General features: G+C 43.7%; 1 protein-coding gene across 1 annotated transcript in view; it reads right to left on the bottom strand.

The window, feature by feature from the left end:
• mrps5 (mitochondrial ribosomal protein S5) overlaps nucleotides 1-16,653 on the bottom strand; it is a 139,734-nt gene that overhangs the window by 103,421 nt on the left and 19,660 nt on the right. Inside the window, exons 2-3 of the mRNA XM_080192928.1 lie at nucleotides 11,660-11,791; nucleotides 483-608 (exon numbers count right to left, since the gene is read on the bottom strand). Of these exons, the coding sequence (XP_080049054.1) occupies nucleotides 483-608; nucleotides 11,660-11,791 (258 nt within the window). The remainder of the gene's footprint in view (nucleotides 1-482; nucleotides 609-11,659; nucleotides 11,792-16,653) is intronic.

Below are 16,653 nucleotides of genomic sequence, written 5' to 3'. Positions count from 1 at the left end.
CCAGGTGAAGGTGATGGAGGCTGGAAACTGGAAGCGAAGTTGATAATTTTGGAGGTCTGAACAAGAGCACGAAGTGACACCAAAACATCGATGTACCAGTAAAGCAGTTCTGGCATGGGACCCGGGTAGGCCTGGAACGAGGAATGTTCCACACATCCCATAAAAAGACAAGCCTAGCTAGGACCCATGCGGGTACCTAGTTCTACGCCTTTGATTTGGAGAAAGATGGATGAGCTAAAGGAGAAGTTCTTGAGATAGAAAACGAGTTCAGCCAGGCGGAGGAGAGTGGTGGTGGTGGTGGATGGGACTTTGCAAGAAACATTTAAGGCAAAGGCTCAAAACCACTTGCTTAAATTGTACATTGGTACATCAGTGCTCTGTGCCAATGGGTCCCAAATGTGGATTTGCATCCATGATTATCACAGGTTGCAAAGGCTTGCCACTGCACTCTGCTGCCAAAGTGAAAGGGTGCAGTCGCTTACCTTCCCCGATCATCTGTCCCCGGTTCAAATCTTTCTTTATCTTCCTCTTAGTTCGTTTGCCTCGGCCCTTTCGTGCCCCAGCACCAAATTCTGCCATTACACCCCGCCATAATTCATCCGCTGTCACTGCGGAAAGTAAAAACATTTTCCTTGGTGAGCAAAGTCATAAATGTCAGCACACTTGACTGCCGGAAGCTCGAGATTACAATCTTACAGGTAAAGTTCTGCCGTCAGATCTTTGTCAAAGTTCTAATGTGTTGTTTGATGCCCATATTGATATGCAGCAATCTCACATGCAAAACAGTGCTGCAAGCACTACAGGCCTTTGGACTTAAAATAACCCCAACTCTGCTCCAACAGGTGAAAGGATAATGACAGACCATTCAACTTGGAGTGGGTGAATTTGTCAATGCCTTTAATCCAACAGAGCTTCACCTCGTTTTGTTGTGTTGGGCATCAAGGGAAATAAAGTGAATGGAGCTTTTGAGTAGCATCATACTTTTTTTATTGCCAAAGCAGAAATACTCATCATAAAATACTCAGCATCATATTACACAAAATGGTTTTATTTCCTGAGAGCTCTAAAAGTAACCAACTGTACTCTTATAGAGGTGACCTGATAGAGATCTATAAAATCATGAAGAGCTGGATGGCTTGTCCATGTATAATAATTTACCACGGAGACTGCAGTGATCCAAGAAGGCAGCTTACCACCACCTTCTGAAGAGCAACTAGGGACGGGCAATAAATGCAGGCCTAGCCAACAATGCCCATATCAGATAAAAATTAATTTTAAAAAATACAACTTTTAATCTGTCAAATGGTTTTAATTGGTCAGATGCTGATCCAACAAAATTTGGATTGATAGTTGGCTAAACCGATATTGTAATATTTTGCTGCAATACTATGGTACCATGTACACAGAGCAGAACAAACTCTTACATTTGATTTTTCCTGCCCCTTTCCATCTCCCTCCACCCCCACAGAGGGCAGTTACTTCAACTTCTTCTGATAAACGTAGGCTGAGAAATCAGTAAGCATGTGGAACAGGCTCAAAGACGTATCTGTTCACAGACACCCCTGACTTCTGATGGCAAATATGGTGGAGTGGAGGTGGGGCGGGGGAGGGGGGGGAGGTGGTCAAATTAGCACTGGAGGATGTGATAGAGTAATGAGATAGAAAGGACTGGTATGGGATGGGGATTTAAAGAAATACAGTTGCAATGAAAGGTGCTAATTTTATTGCAGGTCAGAAGGTTAGGGGCAAAGAATTAGGGATGGCACAGGCAGAAAGGATGTGATGTATCTGATATTAAGGATGAAGGTGGCACGGTGACGCAGTGGTTATCACTGCTGCCTCACAGCACCAAGGACCCGGGTTTACTTCAGCAAGGCGTTTGATAAGGTCCCCCATGCAAGACTTCTTGAAAAGGTGAGAGGGCATGGGATCCAAGGGGCTGTTGCCTTGTGGATCCAGAACTGGCTGGCCTGCAGAAGGCAGAGAGTGGTTGTGGATGGGTCTTTTTCTGCATGGAGGTTGGTCACCAGTGGAGTGCCCCAGGGATCTGTTCTAGGACCCTTGCTGTTTGTCATTTTCATAAACGACCTGGATGAGGAAGTGGAGGGATGGGTTAGTAAGTTTGCCGACGACACAAAGGTTGGTGGTGTTGTGGATAGTCTGATGGAATGTCAGAAGTTGCAGCGAGACATAGATAGGATGCAAGACTGGGCGGAGAAGTGGCAGATTGACTTCAACGCGGATAATTACTGACACATCTACCTATTCTCAATCATCAAAGTGGTGGAAGGTGTCGTTAATATTGCTGTCAAATGGCACTTACTCAACAATAAGCTGCTCATTGACGGTCAGTTTGGGTTCCACCAGGGTGACTCAGCTTCAAACCACTTCCAGCCTTGGTCTAAACATGGACATAAAAGAGTGATGCTGCAGCTATATAAAACCTTGGCTAGGTGAGAGTAACCCATTTAACTAAATGTGATGTCAAGAAGCCAGAGCAAAACTGAAATCAATGGAAATCAAGGGAAAAACTCTCACTAGTTGCAGTTATGCCTTGTCCAAAAGAAAATGGTTTAGTTATTGGAGGTCATTCATCTCAGCCCCAAGATATTGCTGCAACAGTTCTTCAGGGTGCTGTCCTAGACCAATAGCCTTCAACTGCTTCAGCAATGATCTTCCTCCCATCATAAATGGTCAGACATGGGAATGTTTACTGATAGTTGCACAGACGTGAAGGTGTTCACTGATAGTCGCACAACGTTCCGTACTACGCACTGTCCAGCAAGATCTGAACACTATTCAATCTTGGGTGGATAATTAGTGAGTAATACTCACAATGCACAATTGTCAAGCAATGACCATCTCCAACAAGGGAGAATCTAATCATCTGCCCTTGACATTCAATGGCAATATCATCACTGAATTCCCACTGACAACACTGACCAGAAACTGAACTGGGCCAGCCTAGAAATACTGTGGCTACCTGAGCAGGTTAGGGGTGTGAAATTCTGGATAACTCACCTGATTGCCCAAAGCCTGCTTACCATCTGAAAAGCCCAAGTCAGAAGTGTGATGGAATACTCTTATTTACCTGGATAAGTGCAGCTCCAACAACACTTGAGAAGCTCAACACCAGGTCAATGCAGCCCGTGGGACTGACACTCCAGCAGCAGTCACTTCCCCCCACCACCAATGCACTGTGACAGCAGCGTGTACCATCTACAAGATGCAATTCACTGAAACTACTTCAATAGTGCCTTCCAAACCCGTGATCTCTACCACCTGGAAGGGCAAGGGCAGCAGGTGCACAAGAGTACCACTACCTGCACATTCACCTCCAAGCCATACACCATCCTGATATGGAATAGCCTTGAATGTTATGGGGTGCCAAGTACTCATCCAGGTACTTTTTAAAGGATGTGAGGCATCCCCTCTCCACCCTCTCCTAGGCAGCGCATTCCAGACTGTCACCACCACCCTCTGAGTGAAAAGGTTTTTCCTCAAATCCCCCTAAACCTCCCACTCCTCACTTTTAACTTGTGTCTCCTCATAACTGACCCTTCAACTAAGGGGAACAGCTGCTCCCTATCCATCCTGTCTGTGCCCCTCAATCTTGAACACCTCAATCAGGTCGTCCCTCAGTCTTCTCTGCTTCAACAAAAAACAACCCAAGCCTATTCAACTTCTCTTCATAACTTAATGTTCCATCCCAGGCAGCATCCTGGTAAATCTCCTCTGCGCCCTCACCAGTGCAATCACATCCTTCTGGTCACATGTGGCGACCAGAACTGTACACCGCACTCCAACTGTGGCCTCACAAAAGTTCTATACAACTCCATTATGGCCTCTCTGCTTTTGTAATCTATACCCTGATTGATAAAGGCGAATGTGCCGTATGCCTTTTTCACTACCCTATTTACTTGCCTTTCCGCCTTCAGAGATCTCTGGACAAACACGCCAAGGCCCCTTTGCTCTTCAGAATTTCCCAGTGTCAGACCTTCCATGGTACACTTCCTTGTCAAATTACTCCTTCCAAATTGCATCTCTCTCACATTTTTCAGGGTTAAATTCCATCTGCCATTTATCTGCCCATTCGACCATCTTTTATTATCTGTAGCAAGCACAGCATTCATCGAGTCTCTCATTCAAATCCCCATTAAAACATAACTCTTTGACCTAGCCTTTAATATCCTTATATATCTCCATGTCAAATTTTGTCTGCTAACCCTCCTGCCAAGTGCTTTAGGGCATTTGTATTACCTCAATGATGCTATATAACCCCAGACACTCAACCATCAGGCCAATCTGTAGAACATAGAACATAGAACATTACAGCGCAGAACAGGCCCTTCGGCCCACGATGTTGCGCCGACCAGTTAAAAAAAAAAACAACAACAACAATGACCCACTAACCTAAACCAATCCCTTTTCGTCCATAAACCTGTCCACAGACCTCTTAAACGCCCCCAAACTAGGCGCATTTACAACTGCAGCAGGCAGGGCATTCCAATCCCTCACCACCCTCTGGGTAAAGAACCTACCCCTGACATCTGTCCTATAACTACCCCCCCTTAGTTTAAAGCCATGCCCCCTCGTGCTAGATTTTTCCATCAGAGGAAAAAGGCTATCACTATCCACCCTATCTAAACCTCTAATCATCTTATATGTTTCAATAAGATCCCCTCTTAGCCGCCTTCTTTCCAGCGAAAACAACCCCAAATCCCTCAGCCTCTCCTCATAGGATCTCCCCTCCATACCAGGCAACATCCTGGTAAACCTCCTCTGCACCCTCTCCAAAGCCTCCACATCCTTCCTGTAATGTGGGGACCAGAACTGCACACAATACTCCAAGTGCGGCCGCACCAGAGTTGTGTACAGTTGCAACATAACGCTACGACTCCTAAATTCAATCCCCCTACCAATAAACGCCAAGACACTGTATGCCTTCTTAACAACCTTATCTACTTGATTCCCAACTTTCAGGGATCTATGTACACATACACCTAGATCCCTCTGCTCATCCACACTATTCAAAGTCTTCCCGTTAGCCCTATACTCAACACATCTGTTATTCCTACCAAAGTGAATTACCTCACATTTCTCTGCATTAAACTCCATCCGCCACCTCTCGGCCCAGCTCTGCAACCTGTCTAAGTCTTCCTGCAAACTATGACACCCTTCCTCACTATCTACCACACCTCCGACTTTGGTGTCATCAGCAAATTTACTGATCCACCCAACTATACCCTCATCCAGATCATTAATAAAAATCACAAACAGCAGTGGCCCCAACACAGATCCCTGAGGCACACCACTTGTAACCGAACTCCATGATGAATATTTACCGTCAACCACTACCCTCTGTCTCCTATCCGCTAGCCAATTCCTAATCCAGTTCCTTAGATCACCCCCAATCCCATACATCTGCATTTTGTGCAGAAGCCTACCATGGTGAACCTTATCAAACGCCTTACTAAAATCCATATACACCACGTCCACTGCCTTACCCCCATCCACCTCTTTGGTCACTTTCTCAAAAAACTCAATAAGGTTAGTAAGGCACGACCTACCCGCCACAAAACCATGCTGACTATCTCCAATCAACTCATTACTCTCCAAATAACTATAAATCCTATCCCTAATAATTTTTTCCAAAACCTTGCCCACAACAGAAGTGAGACTCACCGGTCTATAATTCCCGGGGAAGTCTCTGTTCCCCTTCTTAAACAATGGGGCAACATTCGCTAACCTCCAATCATCTGGTACTATACCAGAGGCCAACGACGACCTGAAGATCAGAGCCAGAGGCTCTGCAATCACTTCTCTAGCCTCCCAGAGAATCCTGGGGTAAATCCCATCCGGACCAGGGGACTTATCTATTTTCAGACCCTCCAGAATATCCAGCACATCCTCCTTATCAACTGTAACGCTGTCAATTCTACTCCCCTGCAACCCAGTGTCCTCCTCAGCTATATCCATGTCCCCCTGCGTGAACACCGAAGAGAAATATTGGTTCAATGCTTCACCAATCTCCTCCGGTTCCACACATAACTTCCCTCTTCCGTCTATAACTGGCCCTAACCAACCTTCTGTTCTTGACATACCTATAGAACGCCTTAGGATTCTCCTTAACCCTATCAGCCAAAGTCTTCTCATGTCCTCTTTTAGCCCTTCTTAGCTCGCTCTTCAACTCCCTCCTAGCCAATCTAAAGCTCTCTAGTGCACTATCCGAGTGCTCACGTCTCATCCGAACATAAGCCTCCTTTTTCTTTTTAACCAACGAATCAACTTTTTTGGTGCACCACGGTTCCCTAGCCTTACCAATTCCACCTTGCCTGACAGGGACATACCTATCACAGACTCGCAGTAGCTGCTCCTTGAAAAAACTCCACATTTCGGACGTTCCCAATCCCTGTAATCTCCTAGTCCAACCTATGTTTCCTAATTCTCTCCTAATAGCCTCATAATTACCCTTCCCCCAGCTAAAACCACTGGCCCGAGGTTCATGCCTATCCCTTTCCATCACTAAGATGAACGTAACCGAATTGTGGTCACTATCACCAAAATGCACACCAACTTCCAAATCCAACACCTGATCTGGCTCATTTCCCAGCACCAAATCCAATATAGCCTCACCTCTAGTTGGCCTATCTACATACTGAGTCAAAAAACCTTCCTGCACACTTTGCACAAAAACTGACCCCTCTAACGAGCTAGAGCTATAACAATTCCAATCAATATTAGTAAAGTTAAAATCCCCCATAACAATTACCCTATTACTTTCACTCCTAACCAGGATCGTCTCCGCAATCCTTTCCTCAACCTCTCTAGAACTTTTAGGTCTATAAAAGACTCCCAACAGGGTGACCTCTCCTCTCCTATTTCTAATCTCTGCCCATACTACCTCAACAGACAAGTCCTCATCAAACCTCCTCTCTGACACTGTAATACAATCCCTGACCAATAATGCTACCCCTCCCCCCCTTCTACCTCCTTCTCTACTTCGACTAAAACATTTAAACCCCGGGACCTGCAGCATCCATTCCTGCCCCTGCTCTATCCATGTAGGCCAGACCAAGTAAATATAGCAGATTTCCTTCCTTAATGGGCATGTATTCAAGCAAACAGCAGTCTTTGCAACTCATTTTTCAAAACATCCTGGGGTGACAAATTAGCAACCGGCCCTTTTCTGACAAATCATCACGCTTGGCAGATTCTGACATACACTAAAGAGTGTGGCAGCACAGTGGCACAGTGCCCGACACTGCTGCCTCACAGCTCCAGGGACCCAGGTTTGATTGCTGCCTTGGATGATTTTGTGGAGAAGTGCAAGTTAGGTTAGAAACAGAAAGAAGCCCTACAGTGCAGAAGGAGGCCATTTGGCCCATCGAGTCTGCACTGACCACAATCCCACCCAGTCCCCATCTCTATAGGCACACTTATTTACCTTGCTAGTCCTCTTAACACTAAGGGTCATTTCAGCATGGCCAGTCAACCTAACACACGTCTTAGGTTGATTGTCCACGTTAAGTTGCCCCTCAAATGTCAGAGAGGCTAGTTTTTATGTGGGGTAACAGGAATAGGGCCTTGGTGAGATTGTGATCGGTACAGAGAATTCTCAGGGGCATGGTCAGGGTGGGTAAGGAGCAGCTATTCCCCTTAGTTGAAGGCTGAATTATGAGGGGACAAAAATGAGGGGCGAGGGGTTTGGGGGGGGGGGGGAGGGATTTGAGGAAAAACATTTTTACCCAGAGGGTGGTGACAGTCAATGGACCCAATGGCTTCCATCTGCAGTGCAGAGATTCTACGAGAAGTTTGCATTTTCTCCTGGTGTCTGGGTTGCTTCCAGGTACTCCAGTTTCCTCCCACAATCCAGGGACTTGTGCGTTGAATGGATTGGCCATGGTAAGTTGCCCCTTACTGTCCCAAGATGTGTAGGTTAGATGGATCAGCCATGAGAAATGTGTGGGGTTACAGGTCTGGGTAAGATGCTCTGTCAGTCAGTGCAGACTCGATGGGCTGAATGGCCTTTTCTGCACTCTAGGGATTCTATGATTCAAGTTTGGAGAAGTCACATATCAAAACATGAAAATATCGACCAATGATTGGAGTTTCTTTTCATTGGTCAGGACAGGACATTGTCAATGTTTAAGAAGTTGCTTGTAAGTGTAACAAGAAGAGGCAGCAGATAATTACCAACCCACCAAAGGACGTGTGCAGGGGAAACAGCCTTGTTGTGATTGGCATTTTATCCAGCATTGATTCAAATCGAGAAATACTTGACAGCTTTTAGCCATCTTAGCAGCTCTTCCTGTCCTAATGTATTTCAGTCCATCAGGTGCTGAGCATCTGAAGGCCCCAGGGCAAACTTCATGCTTCCCAAGTCTTGTGCTGTGGATGCTGTGCCAGGTTCAATATTGTTAGAAGAGTTATTGCAGCAGCTGTTTCAACATTTTGTAGATTGAGGAGTTCCAAGTGATAATGTTGTAACCTAGTTTAATTTTCAGGGCAGATCTTTTGCTATTTAATTTTAAGCTTTTAATAAACCTGGCTCACGGATTATAGCCTAAGCCATTTGGTCTGGAGCGATTACATTTTTGTCAGGAAGGATATGAGCAGGTGCCGTCTCCAATGCACTCACTGCAATAAGGGTATCTTGGTTTGATTTACAACAACTTGCATTTATACGGTGGCTTGTAAAACAGTCCAAGGCATATCTTAGGAATGTGATTAAACTGGGGTGTACATAAATTCACACTTTGGTTCACTGAACTCATTTATGGAAGGAGTTCCTGTTGCTAGGCACGAGAACAACATGCACTGCAGCTTGAAAATTGTACTACCTGTTTTTCACATTCCCAGAATGGCCAAAAGCAAGCACATGTCAGAACCGTGCAGGGATATAAATTCAAGTGATGCCGTTTGACTGACAACATGGTTAAGTGTGCACTTTAAATATATACACAGCAAAACAAATTGCAAATAATTCTAGGATTTCTTTTAACCTTGCAAGTGAATACACCCTCCGTTTTTCTACTTGCATAGCAGTGACTGAAGAGAATGCAGAGGTTATTTTGAAGATTTTATATTTTTCCTGTCACATGTTGCTCGCAACCATGTCAAACAACAGATAATTCAATCATCAAAGCTTAATTATGGAAAATTTGCAATGGAATGGATCCAGATTGGACAAGTTATTAAATTGTGTGAAATTAAGTTTCCATTAAAAAGAGCCAATTTCTCAGGACAGTTCAATGGGACTGGAAATAGAATACTGAAAGCATCTGGCTAAATTGCCTCATGATAGTTTTTAAAATTACTTTTTGTTAAAAATTCATTTACAGGTTGTGGGCATCACTTGGACAGCCAGAGTTTATTGTTCATCCCTGGTTGCCAATGAGAAGGTGGTGGTGAGCTGTCTTCCTGAATGGCTGAAGTCCCAGAGATGTAAGTATACTCACAGTGCTGTTATGGAGGAAATTCCAGAATTTTGACCCAGCGACAGTGAAGGAAAAGCAATATATTTTCAAGTCAGGATGGTGAGTGGCTTGGAGGTGGTGTTGTTCCCAGGCATCTGCTATTCTTGGCCTTCTAGATGGTAGAGGTCATGCGTTTGGAAGGTGCTGCGAAGGAAACTTGATGGGTTCCTGCTGTATACCTTGTAGACGGCACTCACTGCTGCCACTGTTCAACAGTGGAAGGAACGAATGTTTATGGAAGGGGAAGGAACAAGCAGGCTGCTTCATCCTGGATAGTGCCAAACTTCTTGAAGTGTTGTTCGGGCTGCACTCATCCAAGTAAGTGGGGAGTATTCCATCACACTCCTGATTTGCATCTGAAGTCAGGAGGCTAGTTACTCGCTGCAGGATTCCTAGCCTCTGACCCGCTCTTGTAGTATTTATATGGCTGGTGCAGTTCAGTTTCTGGTCAATGGTAGCACCCAGGATGTTGATAGTAGGGGATTGAGCAATGGTAATGCTGTTGAATGTCAAGGGGTTAAATTTTTTCTTGTTGGAGATAGTCATTGCTTGGCGTCAATGTTACCTGCCAATTGTTAGCCCACCCAGGACATTGTCCAGGTCTTGCTGCATTCGGATATGCTTCAGCATCTGAGGAGTTATGAATGGTGCTGAACATTTTGCAGCCATCACCAAACATTCCTTATGATGGGAGGAAGGTCATTGATGAAACAGTTGAAGATGGTTGAGCCTAGGAAACCGTCCTGAGGAACTCCTGCAGTGGAGAGTTCTCTCTCAGATTCCCATCGTAATTTTGCCAGGACTTCTTGATGCCATACTCAGTCAAATGCTGCCTTGGTGTTAAGGGCAGTCACTCCCACCTCACATCCAGAGTTCAGCTGTTTTGTCCATTAACATGGCTGTAAAAATGAGGTCAGCAGTGCAGTGGCCCTGGCAGAACCAAAACTGAGCATCCGTGAGCAAGTTATTGCCGAGTAAGTGCCACTTCATAGTGCTGATGGCCCCTTCTATCACTTCAGAGAGTTCCAAAGCCGCACAAGCTTCAAAAAAAAAATTCTCCTCAAAATTCTCCTAAAAGGGCAACCCCTAATTTTAAAAGGGTGCCCCCTAGTTCAGGACTCACAAGTGGAAACATCCTTTTCACATCTGGCTTGCCAAGACCATTCAAGATCTTATACACTTGAATCAAGTCACTTCTCAATCTTCTACATGCCAGAAGACTCAAGGCCAAGCTAGCATACCTATCCTCACCTATTCATTCCTGTTGTCAGTCTAGTACCTCTGAATGTTTTCCTGTGCACCCACTGAAAAACAGTGTGGGCAATGTAAAATACATTGGGTGGCAGTGGTTAGCACTGCTGCCCCACAGGACCAGGGGCCCAGATTCTATTCTGGCCTCAGAGGATTGTCTGTGTCGAGTTTGCCCTCTCTCCCTACATCTGCGTGCGTCCTCCAGATGCTCCGGTTTCGTCCCACAGTCCAGAGATGTGCAGGTTAGGTTGACTGGCCATGCTAAATTGCCTCTTAATGTCACAAGATATATAGGTTCAGGGGATTAGCAGGGTAAATATATGGGGTTACAGGAATAGGGCTTGGGTAAAAGTCGGTGCAGACTCGATAGGCTTTAGCACTGCAAGGATTTTATGATTGACTTGCCCATTCCACACTTTGAACAAGTTAACTTAAAATGTTTGGACTTTTAAACAGTTAATGAGAAAATGAACCTTATTCTCTGTGGCTATGTCATATTTTGTCTCCTCTTCTCAAAGACATAGAATGCAATCCACTTCTGCTGGTGGCAGCACAGATGGTATAATTAGATTGAAAAGCCTCCAGTATTAACAATTTATGATTCAACAAGATAATCAAACTATTCTTCATGCTGAGTGGCAGCACAGCATAAATATGATCCGGTCATGCTGGACAGAATGAACTGCGGGTACAATATTTTAAACTCTGGCTTTTCAACTTCACCTGAAAGTAAAGTATTCATTTCAGGAGCTGCTTAGTTAGCTAATGAAAGAGCACCTTACCCCTCGATACACACAGACACACTTTTTTAAATGAAGTTCAAAAATACTGCCTGTAGCTTTCAAAAACCAAATAACACAGCAGAAATGTTGAATGCCAGAGACGTAAAAAGCTTTGGGCCACTTATAACGACAGGAAAATAAACTTACATTTATTGAAGAAGCTGCTGTGTCTATACTGCTGGAGTGGCATCGAGATGGACAATCCAGTCTGCGTGACCGAGGTGCAGTGAAGAAAAGGGCAGACAGTCCACTGTCTAACAGTGCTCACACATAAACTACCTAAAAGAGGGGGAAGAAAATTAAGAGGTTCATGAAAACAAAAAAGTGACAATTAAAAAATGACAAACTGGCATGAATATACAACTCAGTCCCCGCCGGTCCTTTTGATAGGCAACCTGACATCCTGTTTCTGTGGTAAATAAAAACAGAAAGTGATGAAAAAAAACTGAACAGATCTGGAGCATCTGCAGAGAGAAATAGAGTTAACATTTCAAGTCCATCTGATTTTTGTACTTCTGTGGTAACTGGAAATTTTGTTGGTGCATGTTGATATATATTAACAAATAGTACAGAATGTGGCCATTTAGCAGGGGACTAGCAGGGTAAATATGTGGGGTTACAGGAATAGGACCTGGATGAGGTTGTTTTTGGTGCAGGCTAAATGGCCTCTTTCTGCATGTATGATTCCAAGATGGTAAATAACGAGAAGCCTTGGAACGCAATGTTTATACGACTGATAACAGGGAGGCTAATTTAAGCCTATTATTTGAATCTTGGACATGTTTGTTTGTTTTATTCTTTCTACCCATTGTAACATATCAACATTCTTATGTTAAAGGGCAGAAAAGAGCTTGCATAGAAAGAAAAAGTGGCAATAGATCCTCTCAGTGTGCATCACACTGACTAATGACATTAAGAAATTATTCAATGTTGAACAAGGAATTATGTACATTGTGCTGCTTCCCAAATGTATAGGAATTCAGCACTAATTGCAATAGTTTCAGCAAGCACTGTATTGAGAAGTTGTAAAACATTACAGTGCTATCCTACACCACGACCGAGATCCAGCTCAGAATAAGGGGAAGAACTAGGAGATTAAACACTGTTGATAAAAAGATTAGTTTATTTCAGGCTTCAGAAAGAAAACAAATCTAGTGTGCATTTGCAAAAATACTTAATTTACTTGCAAAGTCATTTGATATTTTTCTTTTACAGATTCACAAAATTGTTACGATGCACAAGGAGGCCATTTGGTCCATCATGCCTGCTGTGGCTCGCTGAATGAAATACTCATAGAATCATAGAAAAACTACAGCACAAACAGGCCCTTCAGCCCACAAGTTGCGCCGGTCATATCTCTACTTACTAGGCATACCTATAACCCTCAATCTTATTAAGTCCCATGTACTCATCCAGAAGTCTCTTAGAAGGCCCCATCGTATTTGCCTCCTTCACCACCACTGACGGCAACCGATTCCACTCACCCACCCTTTGAGTGAAAAACTTATCCCTGCTGTTGGTGGCAGCACAGATGGTATAATCAGGTTGAAAAGCCTCCAGTGTTAACAATTTATGATTCAACAAGATAATCAAACTATTCTTCATGCTGAGTGGCATCTAGTGCCATTCCCCAGAAACCCTACACATCCATCCTTTTCAAGTTACAGTCAATTCCCTTTCCCGTGCTTTGACTGAACCTGCCTCCAGGACACTTTCAAACAGTGCATTCCAGACTCTAACCGCTGTCTGTGTGAAAAAGGTTTTCCTTATATCACTTGGGCTTCTTTTACTAATTACTTTAAATCTGTGCCCTCTCGTTCCCTATCCTTTCCACAGAACTATAGAATCCTTACAGTGCAGGAGGCCAGTCAACCCATCAAGTCTGCACCCATTCTCTGAAAAAGCATCTTACCCAGGCTTACACCTTCACCCCTCCCCTATGCCTGTAACTCTGTGCACTTACCATGGCTAATCCCCTAACCTACACATTTTGGGATACTAAACTGGCAATTTAGCATGGCCGATTCACCTAACCCACACACCTTGGACCGTGGAAGGAAATTGGAGCTCTCAAAGCAAACCCACTCAGAAATAAGAAGAACAACTCCACACAGACAGCCACCCAAGGCCAGAATTAAACCCGAGTCCCTAGCTATGAGGCAGCAGTGTTAACTATGAGTGGGAAATGTGTCCCTGTCTATTCGCTCCAGAACCCTCATGCTCTTGAATACCTCAATCAAAGCTTCTGTCCTATTTCCAAGATGCTATCAGACCTGCTGAGATTTTCCAGCATTTTCTGTTTTGCTTGAGATTCCAGCAGTTAATATTAATGGGTGTACGGGGTACCATTTCAGAATTTGACACAAAACTTAGAAGTATTGTGAAATATGAAAACGACGGTGATGGACTTAAATAGGACGTAGACAAGTGGACACATGACAGATGCACTTCGGTGCACAGAAGTAGGAAATCATATGTTTTGGTAGGGAGAGTGAGGAAAGGCAATATATAAACAAAGGAATTGTAGCAGCAGAGGCACTTTGGGGTGTTATGTGCAAAAATCATTTGTCAGTTGAGAAAGGAGCTAATATGTTTTACGGGATAAGGTTGGTATGAAGATCATCATTAAGATGAAAGCAAATTAATGCAGATTCCATTTGGTCCATCAAGTCAAAGTTCAGTCAATAGTGGCTTGCTCACAGCTGGCATAGTGAAGTCACATCTATTCATGTAAACCAGGAAAAGCAGTGCTCCTACTGCCAACACTAGGGAGAACCCCACCATAAATCCTCATCTAGTCCAGAAAGGAAACAACTTTACAAAAGCTACAGTCTGCATCTGGTCACGGCATCTGTGGCAGCAAGGTGGCATAGTGGTTAGCACTGCTGCCTCACAGTGCCTGTTCGGGTACACTGAGGGAGAATTTAGTATGGCCAATGCACCTAACCAGCACAAAGCTTTGACAAAGAGTCATCCAGACTCAAAACATCAGCTCTTTTCCCTCCTTACAGATGCTGCCAGACCTGCTGAGATTTTCCAGCACTCTCTTTTGGTTTCAGATTCCAGCATCTGCAGTAATTTGCTTTTATCCAGGGGATTTTCACAGTAACTTCATTGCAGTGTTAACGTAAGCCTACCTGTGACAATAATAGTCAGCTAACTTCACTTCCACGCTATAATAAAACAGAAAACACCAGAAAAACACAACAGGTCTGGCAGCATGTATGGAAAGAAAGAAAATAATTAACGTTTTGGATCTGTCTGACTCTTCTTCAAAGACTCATATACATTAGCATTATTTTTTGCTCTCCACAGATGCTGCCAGGCCTGTTGGGTTTTGAGCATTTTCTGTTTTTATTTCAGATTTCTAGCATCCACAGTATTTTGCTTTTATTTATACCCATACTGTGACTGGATGTTTTATCCTACGGGCTCTAACTTTGCTGACAAGTCTGTTATGCGGCACTTTATAAAATGCCTGTTGGATTTGTGAAAGATGGTTACGAAAGGAAGCTGTTCAGCCAATAGTGACTGTGTCAGCTCTGTGCAAAAGCAATAACAAAGCATGCGGAGACAGTCGCATACTGGTATTGTCACTGGACTAGTTATTCAGAAACCTAGGATAATGCTCTTGGGACCCAGGTTCGAATCCCACCATGGAAAATGGTAAAATTTGAACTTTTAAAAATCTGGAATTAAGAGTCTAATAACGAGGATGAAATTGTTGTTGATTGTCATGAAAACCCATCAGGTTCACAGATGACCTTTAGGGAAGGAAATCTGTTGTCATTACCCGGCCTGGCCTACACGCGGCTCCAGACCCACAGCAATTTGATTGATTCTTAACTGTCCTCTGAGATGGGCAATAAACATAGAAATATAGAAGATAGGAGCAGGAGGAGGCCATTTGGCTCTTTGAGCCTGCTCCGCCATTCATCACAATCATGACTGATCATCCAACTCAATGGTTAATCCTGCTTTCTCCCCATAACCTTTGATCCCATTTGCCGTAAGTGCTATATCTAGTCGCCTCTTGAATGCTGGCCTAGCCAATGACGCCCACATCCTACGAACAAATGAAAAAAAAACTGACTGGCCCCACTCCCCTGCTGCTTGGGAGTGTGTCGGAGGCAGATTCAATTATGGCTTTCCAAAGGGATTTGAATAGCTAGAGAAAAACAAAAGACTGCAGGTCCATGTACACCACACCTTACCCTCAATAACCTTCTGTGTTAGCTCATTGCAAAATCTTGATCAAATTAAACACAATTTGCCCTTAACAAATCCATGCTGGTTCTCCTTAATTAATCCACATTTGTATAAGTAACCATTGACACCAAGAACAAATTAGGACAAAATTGTCCATAACATATCTCAATGATCAACTAATTATTTCTTGATAATGTCATCGTGGCTCCTTTGGAATGATCATTAATCAACTACGGACTAAATCAACCACATATTAAATGTCAACATTGGCAGCACACTCAGCACTCCAAACAGGCCAAAGGGCAAATAAAAACCACCCATTAAAGGTTACATTCCACATTTTCAACGTATCTTAATTTTGACAAAAGAATTTTACACATAGATAAGAATTATAAATTGCTTGAGCTACACACTTTGATTCTGCACAGCTGTTCTGATTAGAAAAAAATCTCAAATATACAGTATAATAAAAGCAAAATATCATGAACGCGGCAAATCTAAAATAAAAAAACTCAAAAAAACTCAGCAGGTCTGACAGCACCTGTGGAGAGAGAGAAATTGGGTTCATGTTTCAGCTCAGTATGACTCTTCGATTTGATTTATTGTCACATAATTGAGATTCGTAATCGGGTGGCACAGTGGTTAGCACTGCTGCCTCACAGTGCCAGGGTTCAATTCTGGCCTTGGATCACGGTCCGTATGGAGTTTGCACATTCTCCCCGTGTCTGCGTGGACTTTGTCCAGGTGCTCCAGTTTCCTTCTATAGTCCAAAGATGTGCGGGTTAGGTTAATTGGCTATGGGAAATTGATCCTAACATCAGGGAGACTGGTAGGGTAAATATGGGGGGGGTTACAGAAATATGGCTTGGTTGGGATTACAGTATTTCTGCACTGTAGGGATTCTACGATACAGGTGAAAAGTATTGTTTCTT

This window comes from Carcharhinus amblyrhynchos, chromosome 7, assembly GCF_965287045.1.
Source record: "Carcharhinus amblyrhynchos chromosome 7, sCarAmb.v2.hapA, whole genome shotgun sequence".
Lineage (NCBI taxonomy): Eukaryota > Metazoa > Chordata > Chondrichthyes > Carcharhiniformes > Carcharhinidae > Carcharhinus > Carcharhinus amblyrhynchos.
The sequence above is the reverse complement of the archived record's forward strand: the minus strand, read 5'-3'. Positions and strand labels throughout refer to the sequence as shown.